The 23,225-nt window shown below is 49.0% G+C and overlaps 1 protein-coding gene across 1 annotated transcript in view; it reads right to left on the reverse strand.

The window, feature by feature from the left end:
- Nucleotides 1–23,225, reverse strand: part of LOC122369475 (dystonin-like) — a 101,201-nt gene that overhangs the window by 72,400 nt on the left and 5,576 nt on the right. Inside the window, exons 2-3 of the mRNA XM_043344254.1 lie at nucleotides 19,979–20,040; nucleotides 3,386–3,475 (exon numbers count right to left, since the gene is read on the reverse strand). Of these exons, the coding sequence (XP_043200189.1) occupies nucleotides 3,386–3,475; nucleotides 19,979–20,040 (152 nt within the window). The remainder of the gene's footprint in view (nucleotides 1–3,385; nucleotides 3,476–19,978; nucleotides 20,041–23,225) is intronic.

The raw sequence follows: 23,225 nt of genomic DNA on the forward strand, positions 1-23,225 counted from the left end.
GATATACAAGTTGTGGGACTCATAATGGATACTAGATCCTGCAAGTTTCATTTCCCTGTGACATCTCCTCTGGCAGTGAGGGCGTTGCGAAGTTGCGACATCTGAAGACCGTGCAGAGGTTCACTTATGACGTCATAGGTCAGTGACCTGACCTGACCCAAAAATGCGGTTGGTGTCAAAAGATTGGGCTTGGATCAAAGGTCAGGTATGCCAAGTTTCAGCTCTCTATCGCCAGCGTGTTCGGAGCTATCGCGAAAAAACCCTATGGGGGGGGGGCGGCACCCCCCCCCCCCCTCGGCCGGCGAGGGTTAAGATAACAAAAGTTGATAAGCAAAACAATTCAACTGGCTTGCGCTAATCGTTACAGGGACCAAATAATCATGGTCGAATACGACCTTAGCCCGATGAGAAAAAAAAGCGTGCCATTTGAATATCAATAGCATCAATGCATGCTCTTGTCCAAAAAGCATAACAGCCAAACGACCCAACCATAACATGGATGCCTTATCAAACAACGAACAAGGCACGAGTTACAGCATAGCTCCATCTTTAGTACAAGAGAAGCATCTTTGGATGTTCGGCATTTCGAATATTCACTGGCCTTTCAGACATGTCATAACCATTACATGACTCGGTCAGCAAGCATTTTGCATTAGAAGCTCGTGCAGCGTCTGCGATTTGCCTATCCACTAGCATGCCGGATGAAAGAGCCATCCAAGGCTCAACGGGAGCCTGGAAGCCCAGCTCCGAATGAGTTACCTCTCTGCATAACTGTCACTCAGTCGCAGCGACTTCTGAGGCTTCTTCACATGGTAATGGCTTATCGGACGGGTGTTCAGTGTGACATATATCACACCGAACAGCTAATCGTTCAGCCATATAGGGCATAATCTGCATGTCAGCCGACCACTAGCATCAACACCTAACATCGCTTAGCATCGCCATACCGCTCGAAGTTCGGCTGAATGCCTCGGGTCGTGACTTGAACAGACAAATTGACAGCAGTAGCCGGGCTTGGGTCACCGACGGGTAACAATATATTACCGGTCCTACCGTCAAGTCCCAGTCATGAGTCCAGTGTTTCACAGTGTAAACATGGCTGACAGGCGGGCACCACGGTAGTGCATATGCTCACTTTTCATACAAACGTTTCTGCGAATTCTTTGAACGAAACTCACAAACTTACAGGACGGCCGCATGACAGAGTCAGGCGAAGGCACACATATTTGCGGCATAGCCAAGTGCAAATGTACACACCTGGACACATGAAAAATGACAGGTGCTTGCGAGGGGCAGGCACCCTCGACCCAGTATATGTCGTGGCCACGGCAGGCGGGGCCGTTGACACAGTGCGTTACCACAGAGCGCTCCGCGTGCTGTGTTTTGTTGGTATAGGTGCTGTGTACTGACGGCGAGGGTCAGGCTGCCGGCAGGGACGTTTCGTGGGTGACGGACGATGTCACGGCACGGCACGGACGCGGACCAACTTCACCGCTGTGGTCGGATGGAAGAAAGAAGTTGGTGCGGTGGCGCGGTGAAGCCAACTATAAACTGGCTACATTATGCAATAATTTGGTGGGAGAATATGGAAAGCGAGACAGACAGTGGACGGAAATTGACAATAATTGTACAAGAAAAATTTAAAGCTTAGACTTGACTAACGAACAGGATGGCTTAAAATATGTCATATACATGTATCTATTTCAGGACAAATCTACATTATAAGTTATAATTGTATAATAAAGTATAAACAACGAGCTGTAACATTCCTAGAAACTGACAAACACCATTTAAGCCCAAGAAATAGGAGCAGAAATCAGTACATAAACATAAATATGTGCACTATTCACTCATCTTGTTACAGCAGCAAACGGCTACTTTGTGGCGTTTACTCGTACATGTAACTTTGTGGCCTACTAATGGTTACACCAAACGTTTCAGACAAGTGGTAACCCCAGGGTGATTATCTCCAAACAATCCGTTCTGCGTGGATGCACTGGTATCTGCTGTAACTCCCGGAAAGTGGCCAACGGTACCCGGACAAAAACTACGGGAGCCACGGGCGGCCGAACCCGAGCCCCGTCCATCAGCCATAAACAGACCGGTGCAGCAGCCCACAACACCGGTCTCGGGTTACCGTCGGGGGTATATGTGGTCGGGCGCAGACGCGCACCGGTTCAATTACTACAGGGATGAAATAGTTTCCGAGCTGGCTGTTGTCAGATGTTTGTAGGGGAAGTTGGGGGAACGCCGAATACTTTTTTTCTGACGCCCGTAGCACGCAAGGTAGACAACATAAGCTATTCTTGTTGGCGTCATTCGAGAGGCCAGTCTTTTGCCTTTCAAACATACCAGGCGCATTTGATGAATTCGCATACTGTTAAGCGCACAAACTAAAAATATCAAAGAAGTGACTTTTTCGGCGTTGCCCCGGACTGCGGGGAAAGCCGAAAATGGGAGAAATGATCTACGGGGAATGCCGACATTGATGTTTTGCCATTTTATCTCAAACTTTATCCAGAATTCATCAAAGCTGACACGCGTTTTAAGAGCTTGAGGACGCGGTGCACACTGGAAGTTATAATTGTGTGATATAATAAGAACATGCCAGGTAAATCATTCCTTATAGGTAACAGGCCGTTGTGTCGGTTGAAAGTGTAATTTGTGTGACTAAAAATACGCGTTGCTATTCTACAGCAGTAAAGTCCACGTAGCGTGCTTTTAACACGTGCGTAATCGCACGTTTTCGGCATTACCCCAGCCTGCCATACGTTCATTTGCAGGCCCATAACTTTTCAACGTGCTGTATAAATTTCAAATAGGCAGCACACTTATGCAAAGACATGCTAAAGATTACTTGACCGAATTGGCCAGACAAACGGTAGCATAATGAGTAAGAAATGCAGCTTCAAAGGCGCATGTAGTACAAGGGAAACGTACCTTGAAAACGCTCTTGGCGCCCTCACAGTCGAAGTATTCCGAATGACGACTCGTAACAAACATGCGATAATTGTAGTCACTTAAGATTCAGAGCATCACTGACAGGTGGCATCCATGTCTTACGGTTTTCGAAATATCTCGAATTTCGGCTTTGCCCCAACTCCGGCATTGCCCCAACTTCCCCTACTTTTAGTAGCTCTGCATTGCATATCTGTCTGTTTATTTGTTTGTTTGTATGGGAGGCCGACATTTGGTAACGTTATCTAGCAGAAAACAGTACGAAGTGATACCCTATTCTCGGGAATTTAAGGGCTCTTATCGAAAATAAAAGACTTTACAAGAGGCATTTGTTGTAGTTTTGTTCGTCTCCGCTTTCGGACATGCAGTCACTCGAGACGCGATGACAGATCTTACAGAGGGAGAGGTAAAAAACCGTGTTACTCACCAGACGCTCGCCAGAGAGCACCTCCAGCAGGGCGAGGAGGCTGGTCCCATCGCGCAGATCATAAAACAGATCCCGCACCAGCCGACTCCGCTGAAACAAAAAGACAGACTGTCAGAACTCGGAGAAGAAACTGCCTTGTAAAATGCACGGTCCTGACGACAAATGCATGCTCTGTCAGATTGCAGAATAGATCCTATAGTCATCATGGGAAATGATGAATTGGAATAGCAAGTAAATGAAGCATAGCATGTTGAAAGAACGTTTTCTTGAATCTGTCGGTAATTATAAACGTAATTATATACAATTTAATGTGGTAGAGATGCAGGAAAAGGCTCGTTGCAGATTTTTAGGCGATTTTTAGGCCAACATGTAGTCTTCTTTTAACCCTTTTGAAATTTTAAAACACACACGCTTTTAAAGTCATCCAACATCAGGAGAAACGCGAAACCTGTGGGCTGTAATACCCCAGGGAAAAAAGATGAAGACACGCTGAAACATCATGCTCCAAACACATTTTCGCGTCAGTCATGAGTTTTTGACACGGACAGTAGCCGTTGAGCTACTCCATTGCAGGTCAGTGGTGTTACCGCCACAACCGATCGTGACCGGGGGCAGTCCTCGTACGTGTGCTACAGATCACGTATGACGTTTCACTGAACCAAACCCAATTGAAGTGAGACGTGAGGTGCGGTGAAAGCAGCTACTGCTCTGAACGAATCGATATTCAAGGCTATCACTTCAGCCAGCAGTCACCATATAAACCAGAATCTTTACTCCTTTCAGAACATGAGTAATAGCGGCCGTACTCTCATAAAAAGTGTAGAAACAATAATAACGTCAGACGAGGGAACATAAAATAAATGTTCACTTTGAACAAATAAATGGTGTGCGAACCCACAAATAATTGAAGGGATTGAAAATTTATCTAATCAAACAATCCGCGACACTATACCCTCGCACACTCCCAAAGTCGCGTCATCTCTCCGGTCGCCACCAGGCGAGGTCAGCTCACCACTCGGGGCGGCCCAGTACAAACACCCACCACACATCCTTGGCCGCGAGAGCGCAGAGGTCGGCGGCGACTTACACAACATAGCTGCGAGCCGCACTAGTCGCCTCTGAATACATAAACCCCACTTATCGTACCATCCGGCTGACCGAATCACTGAGCCGCTAATCTGCGTCCGTGCTAGTGTTCGCTCTTAGGGGCGACAGCGCCGCCGCCGGCGCCTTTGATTTGATCAGTCTATTCGCGTCCCCTGAGGCCAACGAATTGAGAACGGAGAGGCAGACTTGATGTGGTTCGAGGAATTCGATGTAGAATTGGTATGGCGTGTTTTTATTTTGAGGCATGGCGGTTGGGTTTTCATCATCATGTGGGGTATAGTCCATAATGAATTACTTTAGTTTGTCTTGTCGTGCTATGCACTATCGCTCTTCATTAGTTCTTGTAATATTAAGTTATGCAACCACATATGCAGTGATGCATGGCCATTGGAAACGCCTTCAGGGTAACTGCTAAATCAAGATGATCTAAGAAAAAAAGCATGTGACGCGGTCACCACACGAATGGCTTCATTTCATTGCCATTATGTTGACTATTTAATCACACAGACCGCAAAAATGCAATAGCTTTGTGTAATTGCAGGGTAGTAAAATGCACTGAACTATCGTAATGCGTTGAATTAAGGCCGAATTGCACACTAAATGCACAGCATGTCCGCCGCCGTTTAAATAATAGTAAAATCCAACCAGAAAATATGTTAGTCTCATTTCACGGGAAAACCTCATCAATGCAGAGGTTTAATTACAGTAATTGTGAATTATATATCAGACATGTTGAAATCTAGCTCTGCAAGTTCAGAAAAAACATTCGAACTGAATACACTGACACATATTCTTGATGTATAACGATAAATATGTTAGAAACAAAACATTCCTGATAACGATATAGCTCCTCCTGTGCTTTGTTTCAATGTTGACAGTAAGCTGCAACCAAACATGACATATCTGGAGCACCATGATGACGTCAGATGACAGTGCACCTCCTCGCAATGACAGGTGACAGTTTCCAGCCAGGACGCTTCTCCACATGACAAATGATAACGAGTCACGAGCGGGCCGTAGACAGTCAGATTATCGCCCAAACGATGCAGTCACGAACAATGCTCATTGTCAAACCCAACATCATCACTTTGAGTTTTCAGTGCGGTGTTGACAGCACCCTCACGCGTAATTTTTCGTCATTTATGAGTGACGTATAATAATCACCCCACAAAGAGTTAATCCCGGATTAAATCCCGAAATGTGCAGCAGCATACGCAAGCGACGCCCTTTGCGATTCATGTGGCAGATCCGTCGATCATCCAAAAATATGACAGAAGTTACCCTCCGATCGTAATCCGGGGTCAGCGATGCAATGTTGCAAGCACCATCTGATCGCTGAGATCACTGCAATGCCGCTAGCGCGACCCACTGTTACTTTCACCGGTGCCTGGTGCAGCACGTGCAGTGCTGCAGTGGAATAGCGACTGAAGCAGTGCGAGGCTCATGGCCAGGGACGTCTGTACTACGGAGAGCCGTCTACCTCAGGAGCGGGAGCGCACAGGTGTTATACGCGGAGTGGTCAGCACTGCATGCACTGACGTTCACTCGTTAGCATGCATGACACGCATTCGCAGACGTCTTCAGTTTACAATAACATGCAAAGTTACTTGCAGGATGTAATAAGTTATTCGCGAAAATCCGAGGAGGGGTCCATTCGACCCCCCCCCCTCCCCATAAGTGCGAGGGTTAAAAGACCCAGTCGCCTCAGCTACAACCAAATATACCACATGGGCCACAGTTAAGCCATGGTTAAGCCTTATACACGAAACTTATCAGCGCCCGATTAAGAAGTAAGCTACCAATGGCATCCATGCACTGCTATTACGGGCTAGTTCAATGATTCACAGACTCATGGATCAGCCATTAGTCAGCACGCTCCGATAGTCTATACATGTGCTAACGCGGCACGACTGGCGGTCCAGAAGGCGGGCACGGGGGTGGCTGGGGTTCGATTGGGTGAGGGGAGGGGCCACCGCGCCACACAACGCCCGTAGGCCGTATGTGGACCGGCTGAAGCCATATGATCGAGACAATGTTCTTGACAAGAAACGAAAAATATAGCTGAATGTCGCTAACGAAGAAACCTTCATACCGACGAAACAACAAACGCGCAGGGAAGGAACAGCTGCGTATAGTTCAATGAGTTTTAATGCTAAAAACGTCTGACATCGGTATGAACTCTTTCGAACAGTTGTATTCCAAACTGGACGGGCATAATTTTCCAAAGATACAGACTGCTCTCTTATGGGTCTAAATCGAACCTGAGATCGGTAGCCTGCCTGACCCAGCCACCAGAACAACATTCCTCTGTCAAACTCGATCCTCTATCTTATTTCTTATCCTGTCTGACCCTCTACCTCCCTCGGCAATTGTGCTTTTCCAGCTCCTGCCAGTCCTCTCACCCTGCCTGCTCCGGCATGGTCCGTCTCTGTCTAGTCTGGCACTGTCTGCTTCAGCTCTGTTCGACTAGACTCTTTGTCTGCCGTCTGACACTGTCCGACCCAGTCTCGGCTGAGACTGTCCGTCTTTGTCTGGTCTGGGACTGTCTGTCTCTGTCTGGGCTGCTCCAGCTCTGTCCGGCTCTTTGTCCGGTCTGGCACTGTCCAGCCTTTCCTCAGGTCCGGCTCTGCCTCGCTAAGCGGCGGCGTGGCAGGTCGTGCCCGTCGGAGATTGGCGAGGTCTCGTGACCGACAGCCGCTGCAGAGCGGTCACGACCTCGGGCGGTGGGTGGTGCTGCGGGTCAAAGACTAAACCGCTGCGGTGCCGCCGAGACGGGGGTCGTGCCGGAGCTGATGACATGGCTCCATTCCACAGCCACGCACCCGCGGGGATATATCGACGCTGGTTCAGGGCGATTTTTATATTACAATAAGATTTCAAGGAAACGAGAATTATGAATGAGTAATGACGGAGAGCCTGGACTTGAAGTACAATCGAATAATAGGCATAAATATATGTTAGCATTTAGCAATTGTGGTGATAAAATCTTGCAGAATCCTAGTTAAAAAAATGCCCACGTTTAGGACAAGGACGATAAAACAGAGAGCAAGAGCGAAATGAAAAAAGGGGGAAGAACTAGGCAAAGACAGGGAAAGGATGAGAGTGAGAGAGAGGAGAGAGGAGGGAGAAGCTACTTGGTGTGGGCGACGCAGTGCCAAATTGGATGGCCAGACGGGGCTGGACACAGGGCACCGCCCGGTCTCCCACCGTGTATGGAACGAGGCACGCCTCGGGTCGCCATGATTGGTGGGGGACAGCTGGGTGGTGGTGCTGAGGGAGTGAGAGAGAGAGAGAGAGAGAGAGAGAGAGAGAGAGAGAGAGAGAGAGGGAGAGAGAGAGAGAGAGAGAGAGAGAGGGAGAAAGACCGAGAGTGAGGAAAGAGGAGAGAGAAAGGAGAGAGATGAGATGAGAGAGGAGAGGAGAGGAGAGAAAGAGAAAGGAGAGTATGCGAGGATGGAGAAAGGGTTAGGAGAAGATACTGTTCAAAGAAAGCTGGCAGAGCCTCTATAAGAGAGAGGGAAGTAAAACCTGGGGGGGGGGGAATCCCCTCCAGGCTTCATCCCCTCAGGGGATATCAGAGAATTGCGAGCTTCGTCTGCCATATGCGCCTCATGACACCAAACACGTCCCATTGGCACGGTGAGAGTGGCGCTCATGTTACACTTGTGGCGCGTATCGCTCGCTGTGATCGGTGCACGATAACCGAGCTCGAGCTATCAGAGGTCGATAATACGGCCTCGGTTGAGCTGCACACGGTAAATACAGGGACGGGGGCGGGCGGCCAAGAGGACACCGGGGCCGACAACGGCTTCGACAAAACAGGGGAGGTGGCCAAAAGAGCCTAGTCCTGAAAGAAGACGGTTTTAAGTGCGAGATCTTTGCTCAAATGCACTGAATAAAATCAAGGGATGTGATGTGGCGCGAGAACTTCGTGTGCCATGTGATTTTCTTTCGGGGTGGGTGCTTCAACACAGGGAACTATAAAATTATTAAGATTCAAGCGCCCAGCGCGTGGGAGTCTAGCTCGTGATTGCATTGCAGCATACAATTAGCACTGCAAAGCGGTGTCACCATTCACCCATGTTGATAACATTAATAGATACGCTTAAATTTGAATATTCATGTTTGAGAGTTAGACATTCACTGACAAGGCCTGCCAAAAACCTTTCCTGCCGATTGACAGCACCACTCTAAGAACAAAACCTGCACAAGGAATATCAGTGAATGAAGCGACAGCTATCGGTTTTGTTCTCTAGCACTTGACCTCCGATAAGGATACCAACTGTCATCGTTTTATACAGCTTACGGTAAACGCACAGTGTGCTACAACTGTGACAGCGCGCAAAAATACCTGTGTTTGATCTTATTCAACTATATTATTCCTCCAAATAAGGACATCGCTGAATAATCCTGTGCGTGAGCCTGTCCGTAGCAATAGCTACTGTTTTCAGCACTGCCTGTGCAATACTAACGCCATATGCACACATATGGACACTCGCAAATTCTGTTTTGCCGATGATAGCATAACACCATAGCTTCAGGTCAGATATCAATCCTCACAACATGACAAAACCACATGTAAACAACGCGATCTGCCAGCATCTCGACAGCGTCCTCCTGGGCACCAGGGAGTGAGGCCCCAGTCGACCAAAAGACGCGCGATCCGTCATCAGTTGTCACTTCTTGTCGACGGAACAGAGGGCCGATTTCACGTGGAAACCCCGCTGGGTCTGCGATTGACGCAAAATTGACGAACCAATTGTGGAAGAGCGGTGAGCCGACACGGAATGGGAGTTGGTGACACGTCTGGGGAGGGTGGGAAAACGGTGGCTGTTGACTGGTGGAATAAAAGTCGATGACCTGGGAAGGGATGGACATGGAAGACGGCGACTTGTCTCGGGAGGGGGATGACAGGGTGACTGCCATCAAGAGAGGGTCAAGAGAGTTCTGCAATGTGCGTTTTACCTTATTTTAGCTGTACAGACATGAGGAAAAAGGAAAAAAACCGATGGTCGAATATTACTTATTTAGTGTCAACATGTGAGATGTCCCACCGATGGTGAGGCATCTTACCATCGGCGAGAAGTCTCTCACCGACAGTTTCGATGTCGTAATGCATCGCTGTTTGCAAACAACAGATGCTCTGTACAGTCTGTACCTGATTCGCTGCAGCACTGTGTCATCGCAAATCAAATAATCTCAGGCAAAAAGGTACTAACCTCGGCATGCAACAGTATAACGCTTGTAGCTTATACATTCAGTGGCTCGCACCACAATGCACTGAGGCATAACATCCATCTGAAGCAGCCTATTGACGCCCTACATCACCATCAGTGACGTCCCTAACCGATCAGCGAGGGACCGTTACACATTGGTGTGTAACGGAAGAGCTAAGCGATCATAACCGATGTGCAATGTGCATGGGTCGTCGACAGTTCTCATACTGTCTCTCAACGTTCGCATTGACCCGCCGTTTGTGTTGACAGACATTCACTGCAACTATATGGTCCAGACGTGAAGTATAGCCCGAGTTCAACTGTGCTGACTTCTAACTGCTGAGTGATGACCCATTACGTGGGGAATGGGATAATCTAAGTTCCATCACAGTTCACAGCTGATCCAATGCAGTGCCATGTGCAGTGATTAGAGGCTTCTGTTTAGTTATATTTGCACACGCTGAACAAACCTCTATGCGTCACTCGCGTAAGCATCGCTATGCCCTCAGTTAACCCGTTTGACTCATCTGTGTGCCGTCCTAACGCAGTCATGGTGACCTAGCAATTTCAGTCTGCCTTATATGGTCATTTCTAGATAAATCAAACATTGCACGGTCGATGGTCGAACATGACAGTGACTTCAGCAGGATTGTTGCTGCTTGTAATGAATGAAACATTGTTACAGATGTTGTCTTACTTGGAAGCCCCTCAAACTGTATGAAATCGACAGGTGTTCAGTCACCCACGCTGACGATAGATGAGACAACGGGCGGGGGAGAGATTCATGAAGATACGCCCTTAATTAGACATCCGCCGGGTCACGTCTCTCAAAATCACCTTCAAACACACACAGAACAGCCTTATTGCGGGCGCCCCAGCTGTGAAAAGCCGACCTCGTCACGCATACGGTCGCAGCTGGAGTCAACTGGTGAGACCTTTTACTGACGACCGATGTCCCAATGCAGACCGTGGCGCAAACCAGGGCGTCGTTCGGTGCCGATTCAATTCCGGCGCTCGCTGGGCGCCGCCCACGCCGCCGGAGCGCGCGCCGCGCCAAAAATGGCGCGTGCCGCTCAGGGGCGGCGAGTAGCGGCGCGGGTCGGTCGAGGAGGGCGGAGCAGTGGGCGGGACCCGAACAGACCGGCGCTGTCCTGTCTGACCAGTCCCCTGCTGTCCGTGGATAGCGGCACTGCGGTTGTCAAATGTCGACAGCCAAAGTGATCAGACCTTGGGCGAATAGAGAAACCACTTGCTTTGCGAAATATCAATGCCTTAGTTACAATTGATGAAATATTCATGCAAGTGCAGCATACCCTAGTGAAAAAGTCCTATAGGATTCCTGTAGGATCGTCCTCCACGGATCATGAAGGATTAGTCCTGTATGATTCTTGTGCGAAATTGTTACAAGGATTCATGTAGGACTCCTTCAGGATATCCTACAGGATGTCGTGCAGGAATCCTATAGGATGTCCTACATGAATCCAATAGGATGTCCTACATGAATCCTATAGGATGCCCTACAGGAATCCCATAAGATGTCCTACAGAAATCCTGTAGGATGTCCTACAGAAATCATGTAGGATGTCCTACAGGAATCCTGTAGGATGTCCTACAGGAATCCTGTATGATGTCCCACAAGAATCATATAGGATGTCCTACAGGAATCCTATAGGATGTCCTACATGAATCCTATAGGATGTCCTACAGGAATCCTATAGGATATCCTACATGAATCCTATAGGATGTCCTACAGGAATCCTATAGGTTGTCCTACATGCGTTCATACAGGGATGCTATAGCAAGTCCCACATGCCGTCATACAGGAATCCTACATAACGCCCTACAGGTGCTCTACATGAAACTTACATGTTGTTATACAGGGTGTCCTAAAATACGTATGTCTCACGGATATCAGTCAGTAGCTGAACCAGCCATTCTGCGTGAGCACTTAGCACCCCACTTCAATGACGTAATCACAGTCAGCTATCGGCTTCAACAAAATTCGTAGACTGCGAAATGTATTCCACATAATGCCCATTTTACACTTGGAGGTCACCGTCGGACTAGTTAGGTACATTGCCGGCTCAGGTGCCGGGCGCGTCGCAGTCCTGCGCTGCAGGAGCTTCGTTTCGTCGTTGACTTTCGCTCTGCAGATGACACGCAGTTCCGATTTCTTTAGTTTAAGTTTCCTGTGAAAAAAGATGAAAAAGATGACTCATTCAGATTTAACACCCGTACAACTTTCCCCATCACTAGGGTACAATATAGATACATACGTTATAAAACCACGATGTTTGTAATTTTTTTTTTTATTTTTAACAGCCCATTCCTGATGCGAACCGAGTAATTTAAGCGTGCAGTTAAACTTACCGATCATCTCGTTCAGCTTCACTTGGTCCATCGCAGGCCGCGCTGCAACCTCGGCCCCGTTGGCGTTGCTGCGGCCTTAATATTGGCTTCCTGTTCTACTTGCCGCGTGAAGTTAAACGGGCCTGTTTTCACGTCGGTGCTTCTGTGTTCCTTCTCATTTTACGTGTGAGTGTGGTTTACTTTGAACGAGTTTGTAGATGACTTTAAAACATGTAAAAATGATTATTTCAGTAAAATAGCGTATAATGTCAAACATTTTGAAGAGAAATTGTCTGGCATTGCGCCGCTTTAGTACCTCATATGTACGTCTAGCCATGAGGACAATGCTCAAAGTTAATTAACAGCTCAAACAGGAGTATTATACCCCCCCCCCCCCAGCACAACATTACATAACTGATCATCCAGCGGTTTGGATGGAAATGTGATGGTATTTTAGGTGGTCAACTTGATTGAAGTGTGGTCCTGTCTGGAAAATATTATGATAGTAGGTGTTTCAAATAATTAAAGCAAACCTGTGGTTGTCCAGTATGTTCACTTCACGTGCACACCGCACCAAACCTCTCGCCCGACTGACCCCTCTCCGCCGGAATGCGGTAAGGGGGACGCGGCCGCTCGGACAGACCCCCACAGCGAGACGCGCCACCGCCGGCCCGGGACGGCCGAGGGGCTCACCCCCGCCGGACCCGGCACAGACCCCCCACAGCGAGACGCTATGCCCGCCAGGCCGGGGCGTCCGAGAGCGCCGCCCCGCCGCGCCGGCGGGGCCGCCACCGGCAGCGGCGCGGCTGTGCGGAGGACCGTCTCGCAGCGGTCCGGCGCTGCGAGACGTTTAACGAACATTTAACAAACGTTATCTTCCGTTAACCACAGCACCGCACAGGCTCTGCTCGAACGTTACATTGGCTGATGATCAGCCGGCCGCCCCTCTCACGTTATGTCCATTTCGTACGCCTGAGTAGCAGATCCGCGGTCGACGCGTTCATCTTACATGATAATGGGGAATATTTGTTTCTGGTCCCTAAAAAGCTGTTTCTGGCACCTAATTGCTGATCAGCCCCAAAATGCTTATTCGACCCTAATATCTGAATCTGGCACCTAATTGCTTCCACACAGCCTAAAGTTGCCAGAGGGCTGTTCACGGGCCCTGTGTGCGGTCGGACCGCACACAGCCTCGAAGCTCCGCCCACTGCGTCCCTACGTCAGCCTTCCGTCACCGCACACAGCGATCGCTGTGGCCGGTCGGGACTGGCCACAGCGGACCGTCCACCGCACGCAGCCGTGACGTCAGAGCCGCCTACCCATCCCCTAGACCCCCACGCCTGCTGGACGCACCGCACACAGCGCACGCAGCAGTGTGCGGTGCCCGTGAACACCCCTCAGATCGTCTAGTTGAACTCCGTATTTGCTGTTTGCTGATTCAGCACCAAAACCAAAACATCCAGCACCTATTTTATTCCACGTTTGCCTACCTAATTCGCGTAATCTTCCTGATTTTATGTATCCTAACAACATGAACGTTGCATTCGGTGATGTCAAGTGCCATTTTCGCCAGTGGAGATAATGATTAATGCCATTTCTAGCCAAAAGAGAATCACTAGCCAGCTATGGTGCAGCGTAGCAAGACGCTCCTATACCAGCCCGCTATGTAGAGACTAGAGATTATTGCACCCTCAGCCATTTTAACGTGAAAAGTTTGGATCCGTTTTTTCCAGCCAGGCTCTCAGGTCATAAACTGGAGTAAAGCAGAATGTCAACTCTGAACAGACCTGCCACGCAACCGGCCCTCTTTTCAATATTATTAGCTTTCTGCAATCATCGTCTGACTCCATCTCGATCAAAGGCAGCATCCGGTTTCTACAGGGGCGTTTGACTGACCGGCCACACAATAACCAAAAACAAAATCAAAGCTTCATGCACACATATGCCATACGTAAGAAACGGATGAAAAAGGCACAACCACGGCACAACTCTGCGCGGCAAACAACGGACAATGTCCCACGCAAGATCCCGCGTTTCTTCAGCGGCCTTGAACGGAATGAAAACATTACATTTCTTTTTGGAGCTATTTGATGACGTCAAAAAATACAATACCCGTTTTAATGGTCAAAATCGAGACAATTACTCACAAAAATGTTTTCCTTTAAGCATTACAAATAAATACTTTTAAATATTTAAATGACATTGTTTTTTTCAAACAAATTAATATTATTTGCTTACTTAAACGTCATATGCAATGCTGAGATCACTACGGGGCTGTCTTAGAGTGTAGCTGCACTGGCAACCTTTAGGCTAGACTCCAGGGGTCATTATACCAGAACAACATGATTCTACCAGCCAGTAGTTCATTTTTCTACTAGATTGGTGCTACGCTCAGCATTTAGGTGCCAGATTCAGAAAAAAGAGTAAGGCGTACCGATGAATAGGTGCCAGAAACAGCTAATTAAGGTCATTTTCCATGATTGGTGCTGGTATCCACCAAATAGGTGCTGAGGACCAATTTTGGGGCGAGTCAGCTTTTAGGTGCCAGAAATAGCTTTTCTGGGACGCAATTAAATGGCGTCCCATGATAATGCCTAAGTGGACAGGGCATATTTCTATAAGCTTTTATGAAAGGTTATCCAGGGCCCTTGTGGATAAAATCCTTTAAGGTACTGCGAAGGAAAGTCGAACAGTGTCCTGCAGGACTATGAGTCGTACCTATAGGATTCTGCACTCAGTATCCTACAGGATCATAAACGACAGAAACCTATAGAATCCTGCTGGACAAAATCCTACAGGATTGGGTCATACAGGGGAAATCCTACAGGATCCTGTAGGAATAAAATCATGTACGACTTCATATTAGAGGATCCTGTAGGACATCGGTGTGGGATTCAAATGTCCTTCATGAAAATCCTATAGGATTCTTCAATCCTTCAGAGAAATCCTTAAAATCCTACAGGATCGTGTAGGAGTTCAAGGACTTCAATGCAGTCCTACATGACTTTTTTACTAGGGTATGCACGACTCGCAAGAGTTGTTGTAGGTATAGGCCTCATATAGAAGTTGCTTCAAGCACTAGCTTCGTCTGAACCATTAAGCATGAATAATGATAAACGCGCATCTCAGTGAATAATGTACACGATCGCTCTCGTCATTTTGTTGAACACTGATATTGTCATGCCTCATTCATGAGTTCATTTTTCATTCAATGGTAGCCACGCTCCATACATTGATCGTTCTGCTTAGCTCATCAGTCAACAGTCACAACAGTAACACTCTGAGCATAAATCGTTCTTCTTAGCTCATCTGGGGCCACGCCCTGCTCCGCTACAATACAAATTGAGCCATCAGCTGGACACAACAAAAACAAGGTCGGGCAATGCACCTGACCGACCACAAGAAAGCTGCGTGGGAGAGCATTGAGCGCCAGAGGCGTCACCCGTGGCACGTGCAGTAGAGAGTGATGGAGGGACGTCAGCCCGTCGCACGTGCCAGTATGGACCGGAGGGGCGTCAACCCGTGGCACGTGCCAGTTTGGGGTACGAGTCACAATGGAGGGTAGATGTGTTTTTCATCCGCGCGAGGCGAGGACGACGAGGGTGGTCCGCCGTCAGCTGATCTCAGTGTAGGCTAATGGCAGGGGACACGGGACAGTAACGAAGGGCAGGTGACACATGACTGCAACGAATTGGGCAGGTGACACCTGCAGATGGCGGGAGATGGGGAGGGGCAGGGGTGAACAGCTGACCGGCAGCCCACCACGCAGCAGTCTCCTCCGTCCTGCGGCCTACAAACTGTCCCGCCTGGCTGGCGCCCGGCCTCAACACTCAGGTCTGAGTGATGACCGTTACTGTTAAACATGAGAGCTGTGCCAGTGTTCGACTGTACTGGTTCGACAATCGAAAGGTGATTATTCAACGCTTCACCATACAAATCTGATCAGAATGAATAACTATAACTATTGAACATGTTCAGCTTGTGTCAGGGTGAAATCTATCTCCATTCTTCACTGGTTTGTGGGCGACAGTGAATAACCAACGTCAATGACTCACCAATACAATAATGATATAACTATAGCTCTTCTCGGACGCTCATCAAGAACAAGGCTAATTTACCAAGAACTCAACTCTTTTTGTCCTCTCTATTTAGTCTATTCCTTCCGTGACAGTGCCTTTAATTTCACAACAAATGGATCATCTCCTTTCCCGAAGCACTGCACCTGTCCGAGCTCTGTCAAATGTCAGAACCGTGACCTTTGCCAGTCACGCCCGCACGTGTCTGGCGGAGGGGGGGGACGGGGTGGAGGGGGCAGACATCAGCTGTGTCTGTGACGCAGCGCACATCAGCTGTGTCTGTGACGCAGCGCACATCAGCTGGCCTGTGACGCAGCGCACATCAGCTGGCCTGAGGCGGCAAAACATCAGCTGGCCTCTGATATCGACACTCACCCTGGTTTTGATCGATGAGACATTGCGTCACGCCACATTTACAAAAAATCTTGAAAACTGATGTCTAAACTGTCCTATAATGCCTAATCGTACAAATCAATCTTGTTTGTTAAAATGGCATAAGTCGGCATGATATAAATGCAAACAGTAGTAGAAGCAGCCAGGCATAGCATTTCACCGACGACAGGCATCCACAAGGCAGGACAGTAGCCACAAACGTTCAGCATGCAAATAAATACCTTATTGCGTCTAATTGCGTATCATCTCCCTAGCAATTATGCTAGTTAGTTGGTTAGGTTGAGACGCAGTGAGCGTGGTCTCAAGCAATCAGCCATCGCGCTAATCAACAGTGGCCCTCCCACCGCACACTGTCGTGCTACCGACTTCGTTAGTAGTGTCAAGTGCTCATCATTCGTGTACGACACGCACGCACGACACGCAACACAGCTCAGACACGCAGGTGAGTATTGGGTCGGTTCGAAACCACAGTGAAAAGTGAAAAGACACGAAGCCATAGCATATTGCCTAGCCCAACAGCCTAGCACTTTCAATAATTATGCTCCTTCGCATTCAACATTGAAAGTATATAAGCTTGTCTAAGCAGCACGGATGCAGTCTCCGTTTATTGCTGTCAGTTCCCATGGCATGTCGGAGCTGTCCGGCACTCCAACACACCACCCGGCTCCATCGGCGCCGCTCGACGTGCCATTCCATTGCTCGAATGCCTGGCCAGTGCCGCGTGCCATTCTCACACGGCCGGCCATGGGCGCTCGCCGCCGCGCCACTCCACACAGCCGCTATCCGGGTTCAGAAGTGGCCAATACCCTAATTTTCGACAAATTTTAAAGCGTGCTTTTCTCACATTTTCTGGTCGTAAATTGATCAGGCTGTATAAAATATCATCCAGAAAAAATATTACTCATTCTGGCACAGATTGGTGGGCTCCCAAAGTACACCGTTTTGTTTTGCTCCGTGAGACCGAACTTGTGCTGCGATTTTCATGTAAATGTTGACGAGTCTCCTGTCATATTCTTTGTTTGAAAATGCGTAAGTAAGATATCAGCTGAAAGGGGAAAATTTGCGGAATCCATTGGTAACAAAAGTGCATATAAAAAAACTTCCCACTCAGTTATTGTAAGCTAATTGGTGCGCACTTGCACAAAGCAGAAGGGCTTGAGGATTTCATTATTTACAAAGGCCTACCAAAAAACGCACAGCGTGCTTCACATCGAGACAACGTCCATAACATATACCGTACAATTGTGATTCATTTGCTGAAAAAATTAGGTCGGCATCACACTGCCGGCAAAAGTTATTGCAGTTCTAGTGACGCTAGGTCGCCGCCCGGTCGACCCCGGTCAGGTCGGCCGGGCGGCGGCCGTGCAGCTGACGTCCGTGCGGTTCGGCAGCTGACCAATCACCTGCGAGAGAGGAGCGCGGTCCGTCTAACCGCCCCCGGCAGTTGCTTGTGCGGAGGGGTGCTCGACGCTCGTGTCGATTGCATTTGTTGGTTGTCGATTGTCGGTTGACTTGTGGATATACTTTCTGGTGACCAATCAATGTACGTCGTCTTAACTGAATGTAGTCTGATAAAATTCAATAAAGCAGAAAGACATCCAGCCAACAGAACATCGTAAGAATGTCCGATATGGTTGATAACATTCAGAGTTTTGGGGAGGAGCCATCGACCAGAATGAACCTTATTGGCTTTTGTATGTAACATTTGCATTGCTTTTGGAAAGTTTCAGTCAGATATCTTCAGAAATGGCAATGTTATCGGCTTTTGCATTTTACCGTAGTCGGTTAATCACAATTTTCGATATTGCAAAGGCAATTTCAGTACGTTCTTGACATCGAAAACCAAAACGAATAGCATCATCGTGTTCCAGAGCTCAAATTGCATCCGATGCACATCTTTTTGTTGAGAATGTTCAACTTCAAAATTTGACCTTTTTGACCTCGCCGTGACCTGACCTTCATTTGTCGAATGGAAATAGTTTCGAATCGGACGACCCAGATGACATCATTTTTAGATGCTTTTGCCGAAATGGACCATTAAAGATGTGTCGCATGACCTTAAAAATATACACATTTCCTTCCATGACCTTTTGTGACCCATGACCTTTCAATGACCTTTTGTGACAAAGTTAGGTTTCGTTTGTCAGCTATTCCTATCAGAAGCCGTTTGAATTTTAGTATTGAACGAGTAGTTTCGAAGACAGCTGGGGAGCTATGCAGAAGGGAAGCTATCCCGAGTCACCCACGTTATGGGATATACCCGTCATCCGCGGATTACAAGCAAAAATATTTTTGCGGCAATGCTGGATGAGCAGGATGCTCATACGTTTCCATCCGTGACCTTAAGGCTGACTTCACATAAAATAAAAATTCCTTGGCAAAATGTCAACTGGTTAACGAGTTATCGCATTTTGGTCACTTCCGAACTCAAATAGCGGCTGTGTGCACTCGGCCAGCCCGACCATCCGTCTCGTTGCGTCAGCTCGTTTGGGACCGCCGTCTCGCCGTCTGTCTGGGGACCTCAACTGCTCCACCCTCCTCGAGAGGAGTCATATCAGCGCCATCAGAGGCGACCCCCGCCCCTGGCAGACCCCGCCGCGCCAAGAGGCGCCCGCACCGACCCATCTCCTCCGCCTCCTGACACCGCCCGTGGGTAGTTTCCCATCAGGAACAGCCCACTCGCTGGCGGTCAGTCGCCCACGTCGTCTACGCCAGAGCTGTCCCTATCCCACTCCGCGCAGAGCCTCGTCCAGTGACGTCACACTGTGATGACGTCACTGGCCGGTTGTGCGCGGCGGTGCGACTAATCTGTACAGACATTGGCCGGATGTTACCGTGAGAAAGGATTCAGGTTCCACTGGTCAGTGGGATGAATAAGCCAGGCGAGCTTGACGGCTATGGCCGCTGACATTCTCATGTTTTCATACACCGCATTCATGGCCCGTTTTCAACATTCGTTTGAGGTCGAGAGCCATAAAAGCAGCGTTCCGTCTTGGTTATCATTCATGGAGCATCTTTTGTCAACGGCACATTGTGATGTTGCCGCAGCAGTGTGATGTTACCACAGCAGAACCAGAGCGCACCGCTAGCCGTGTGTTGGCTGAAGCCCGGTTCCCACCGCGTATACCCCGGGGCGCTGGATTCCGGTGTTACCGTTCTGTGCTTCCGACACAGCTGCAGTCTCCCAGAACCGAGGTCTCGCTGGCGAGGGACGCGCGGCGCCACGGTGCTTGGATAGGTCGACAGGTATCGACAACCCATCTCGAGCCGTGAGGGAAATTTCTCAACAAAAGGAGCGAAATATTGTGACATGGCAAGCATTACCCTGAAAGCAGGAAGGGATAATCAAAGAATAGACGAAAATGCACTGGATTGAGGTTTGAGCCACTGACATAAAAACATGAAACACAACATGATGTTTCAACATCCTTGTACACACTTCGCTGGCTTACCTTTTTCAAGTGCTTGTTCACCCATTTCGTGAATGTCTTCTTCTGAATGGCATCCCTTTCATCTGAAACACAGATAAATGGGGTTATTCACGATGAAAAACGGTCCAACATTCATGGCTGTTTTATCGAAAGAATCGTAATAGGTCCCCACATTCATCAGAAGGCAAGACACTGGTCTCACTTCCGCTTGGTTTGAATCCGACCGAGCTTTGAATAAAACAGCGTTTTAGGCACGGTGCACCCCAAGATGAGGTAATTGGGCATCCATACCTATGCACGGGGAATAAAATGTTTAAAACGGCATTGATCGATGCAGGTTCAGTCAACATAACTACCTAACGTCCAATACCCAAACCAGCTATGCCTCTTTGAACAAGAGGGCAGCTTCACTATTCAATCGATGCATTTTGAAATGTAAATGCAAATCATTCTAGAACTCCGTTCGGAGAGTTATCTGTGGAATCTGGCCATGCACCAGCCTGCAGAATCAATCGTTCCAATTCAGCTCAATTCCGGTTTGACTGACAGACGTGCAGCGCATGCACATTGTGCGAGCAGTCACGCACAGCAGAAATTTCAGTCCGTGCGCGACTGAATCGCTCCAGCCAGCGGAACTTCGCTACGTGCTGCAACAGCTCTGCACTGTTACCATGCAAGCTGGTCTAAAAGCCCACATTTTGCAACGTGTAGCTCGGTATGACTGGCGTGGATGCAATATGACCGCAACTCCTCGCTCTAACGCACCATGATTCGTTCGTTTACAATTTCCGGACCGGTGAGCCCGAAAGTTCCGATGAACATTACTGCTGCTCTGAACACTACTTTCCCACATCTCTCGTCGTTACTAGTTTTACCACGTGACGTGTTTTATTGTTCACGGATTGTGTCAGTTGGATGCATGATGATACAGGTGCTGACTGCTGGCAAATGTGTTACCGCGTAAATTGACCGTTGGCCTGGCTGCCGGTCAAGATAAAAGAACTTTGAACTATAAATGCGTGCAAAACATTCGCGTTTTCTATTCGCGTTTTCTATTTGCGTTCAGTTTAAGAGAGCTACACTTCAGCCAGTGCTGAAACATCTTATTCATGACACCTTATGAGATTGTGCCAATGCCTGCGCGGCGGAACTGTCTGTACGTGCAGCAGACAGTTCCGCAGTTCCCAGCTGGGCCGTCTGGTTAGCCGAGCAGTGTCTGCCACAGACCGGACAACCCCTCTAGCCGTGTTGGCGTGCCATCCTCGGCACTACAAACCACCTAACATGGCCCACCTCAGCGGGCGGCATCGTGATACGGGTGCCGGCTGTCCGCTCCCACTAAAGACGGCTATCGCGCCATCGTGCAGCACACCGCACCGTTTGGAGGACAGTGCACCGATCATAGCTCTCCGTGCACGAATCATAGCTCACTTGTGCAGGGCGAGACTGGGCCAATCCGCTGCCCAGCTCTGTTTGGGGGACAGCGCACCAGTCACAGCTTACTGTGCGCGAATTATACCTATGTAGTAGCTACACTAGGGGTTGGCCCCCTTCATGCGACAATCGTAGCTCATGCACTTTGGGGGGGGGGGGGCGGAACCGGATCCTAGGCCACCCGCTGAATACAGCTCCGTTGGGGAGCCATGGTGGGTTGATCATACATATGTAGTTCAGAGCAGTAGCGGCGGAACACCTTCAATTAAGGGGGGGGGGGGCACTGCCGACTTTTGGTCCCATTCTTTCCATGCAACACCCATTTAAAATAACAAAATCAAAGGGGGGCACGGTGCCCCGGTGCCCTCCCCGTTCCGCCGCCTATGGTTCAGAGTACAGGGCGCGGCACTGGGTCACTATCGCTTTCACTGCAATTTTACCATTCAACCCTTCATACACGCTTCAGCGAGCTAACGGTAACGGTCTGCGGTCACTGGAGTCAGGGGAAGGTGTCGCAGGAAACGCATGCATCGCAGCTCACAAATGTTTAGACAATTTGATGTGCATATAGAGGTCTTTGATAATTCATGCCAAATCTGTTTTCCTACATTTGTGCGAGCTTCTATCGACCTTATAGGCAAGCTCAACACGCACACCGCAAGCCAAGCTCCTCAATAAACGCCAACCTCCGGAAATGCTTTGCAATGCCTATAACTCTCATCAGACCGTGAAGTTTTATACGCTCGCGGTGGGTGAATGCCGCCACGGTGGGTGAGTCAGAGGTCACGGTCCGTCCCAGTGACCACGCAGTGCAGTGCAGTGCAGTGCAGTGCAGTGAGGGTGCACCGTGCCGCTGCGGGGGTGTCGGGTGGCGGTGCGCGGTAGCAGTAACGGTACCAGTTGGAAGGGGGGTTGCATTGGCACTCCGAGCCGCCACAGGAGGAATTGAGCGGGGGAAGATGTCGGTATGGGACCGGCAAAGAAGATTCCGTTGAGATTGGATATTTGGCGAAGAACTTAATAATTTGCAGCATTTGTGCGGCCAGCGAATGGTGTAATTTAGGTTTCATATTGGTTGTTTCTGATTTATAGATAAAAAATGTTCCGATTGCATTGTATTGAACGATGTAGGTAATTGTAAGCTATTCAAACTATTTAAACTTGATTGTCAGCTGCATTTGTTTTTGGCTATCATTTATTTATATTTTTTTCATCGGATTGTTGCTTTCATCCGGTCAGCATTTTTACTCTCCCTCCGTCCCCACCTCTCCGTCCATGCGAGGCCAACCGACATAGTTGACGTGGCATAATTCGCATACCCCCGCTGACGGCTGGCCAAAGCGCCAGAGCATTGTGTGCAATCCCGCTACCAGCAGACCGTGGTCATGACTCACCCGACTCTCTCACCTTCTCCCTCCCTCTCTCTCTCTCTCTCTCTCTCTCTCTCTCTCTCTCTCTCTCTCTCTCTCTCTCTCTCTCTCTCTCTCTCTCTCTCTCTCTCTCTCTCTCTTTCCCAGCCTCTTTGTCTTCCCCTCTCTCCCTCTCTCTCTCTCTCCTCCTCCCTTTTATCGTACTTCCCCTCCCTAGCAAACTAGCCAATAAGTCCCAGTCTTGCACCTGACCATACACTGAACACTGCACTGTGGGTACAAAGTAGCGAGAACTGCCTAATGCCTGCACGCCTTCCTCGTCCACCTATGCTACCTGCCCCACCGTGCAATAGTCCCTGCTCGGCTTCTGCTGCCGCCCAACCAGCCACCCGTCTCCGTCCCTGCCCGTCCCGTCCGTACTGGTGCATGACCTCCCCGGCGGCACCCCCAGACTACCCTTCCCC

Source organism: Amphibalanus amphitrite, unplaced genomic scaffold (genome assembly GCF_019059575.1).
Source record: "Amphibalanus amphitrite isolate SeventyFive unplaced genomic scaffold, NRLGWU_Aamphi_draft 001040F_arrow, whole genome shotgun sequence".
Lineage (NCBI taxonomy): Eukaryota > Metazoa > Arthropoda > Thecostraca > Balanomorpha > Balanidae > Amphibalanus > Amphibalanus amphitrite.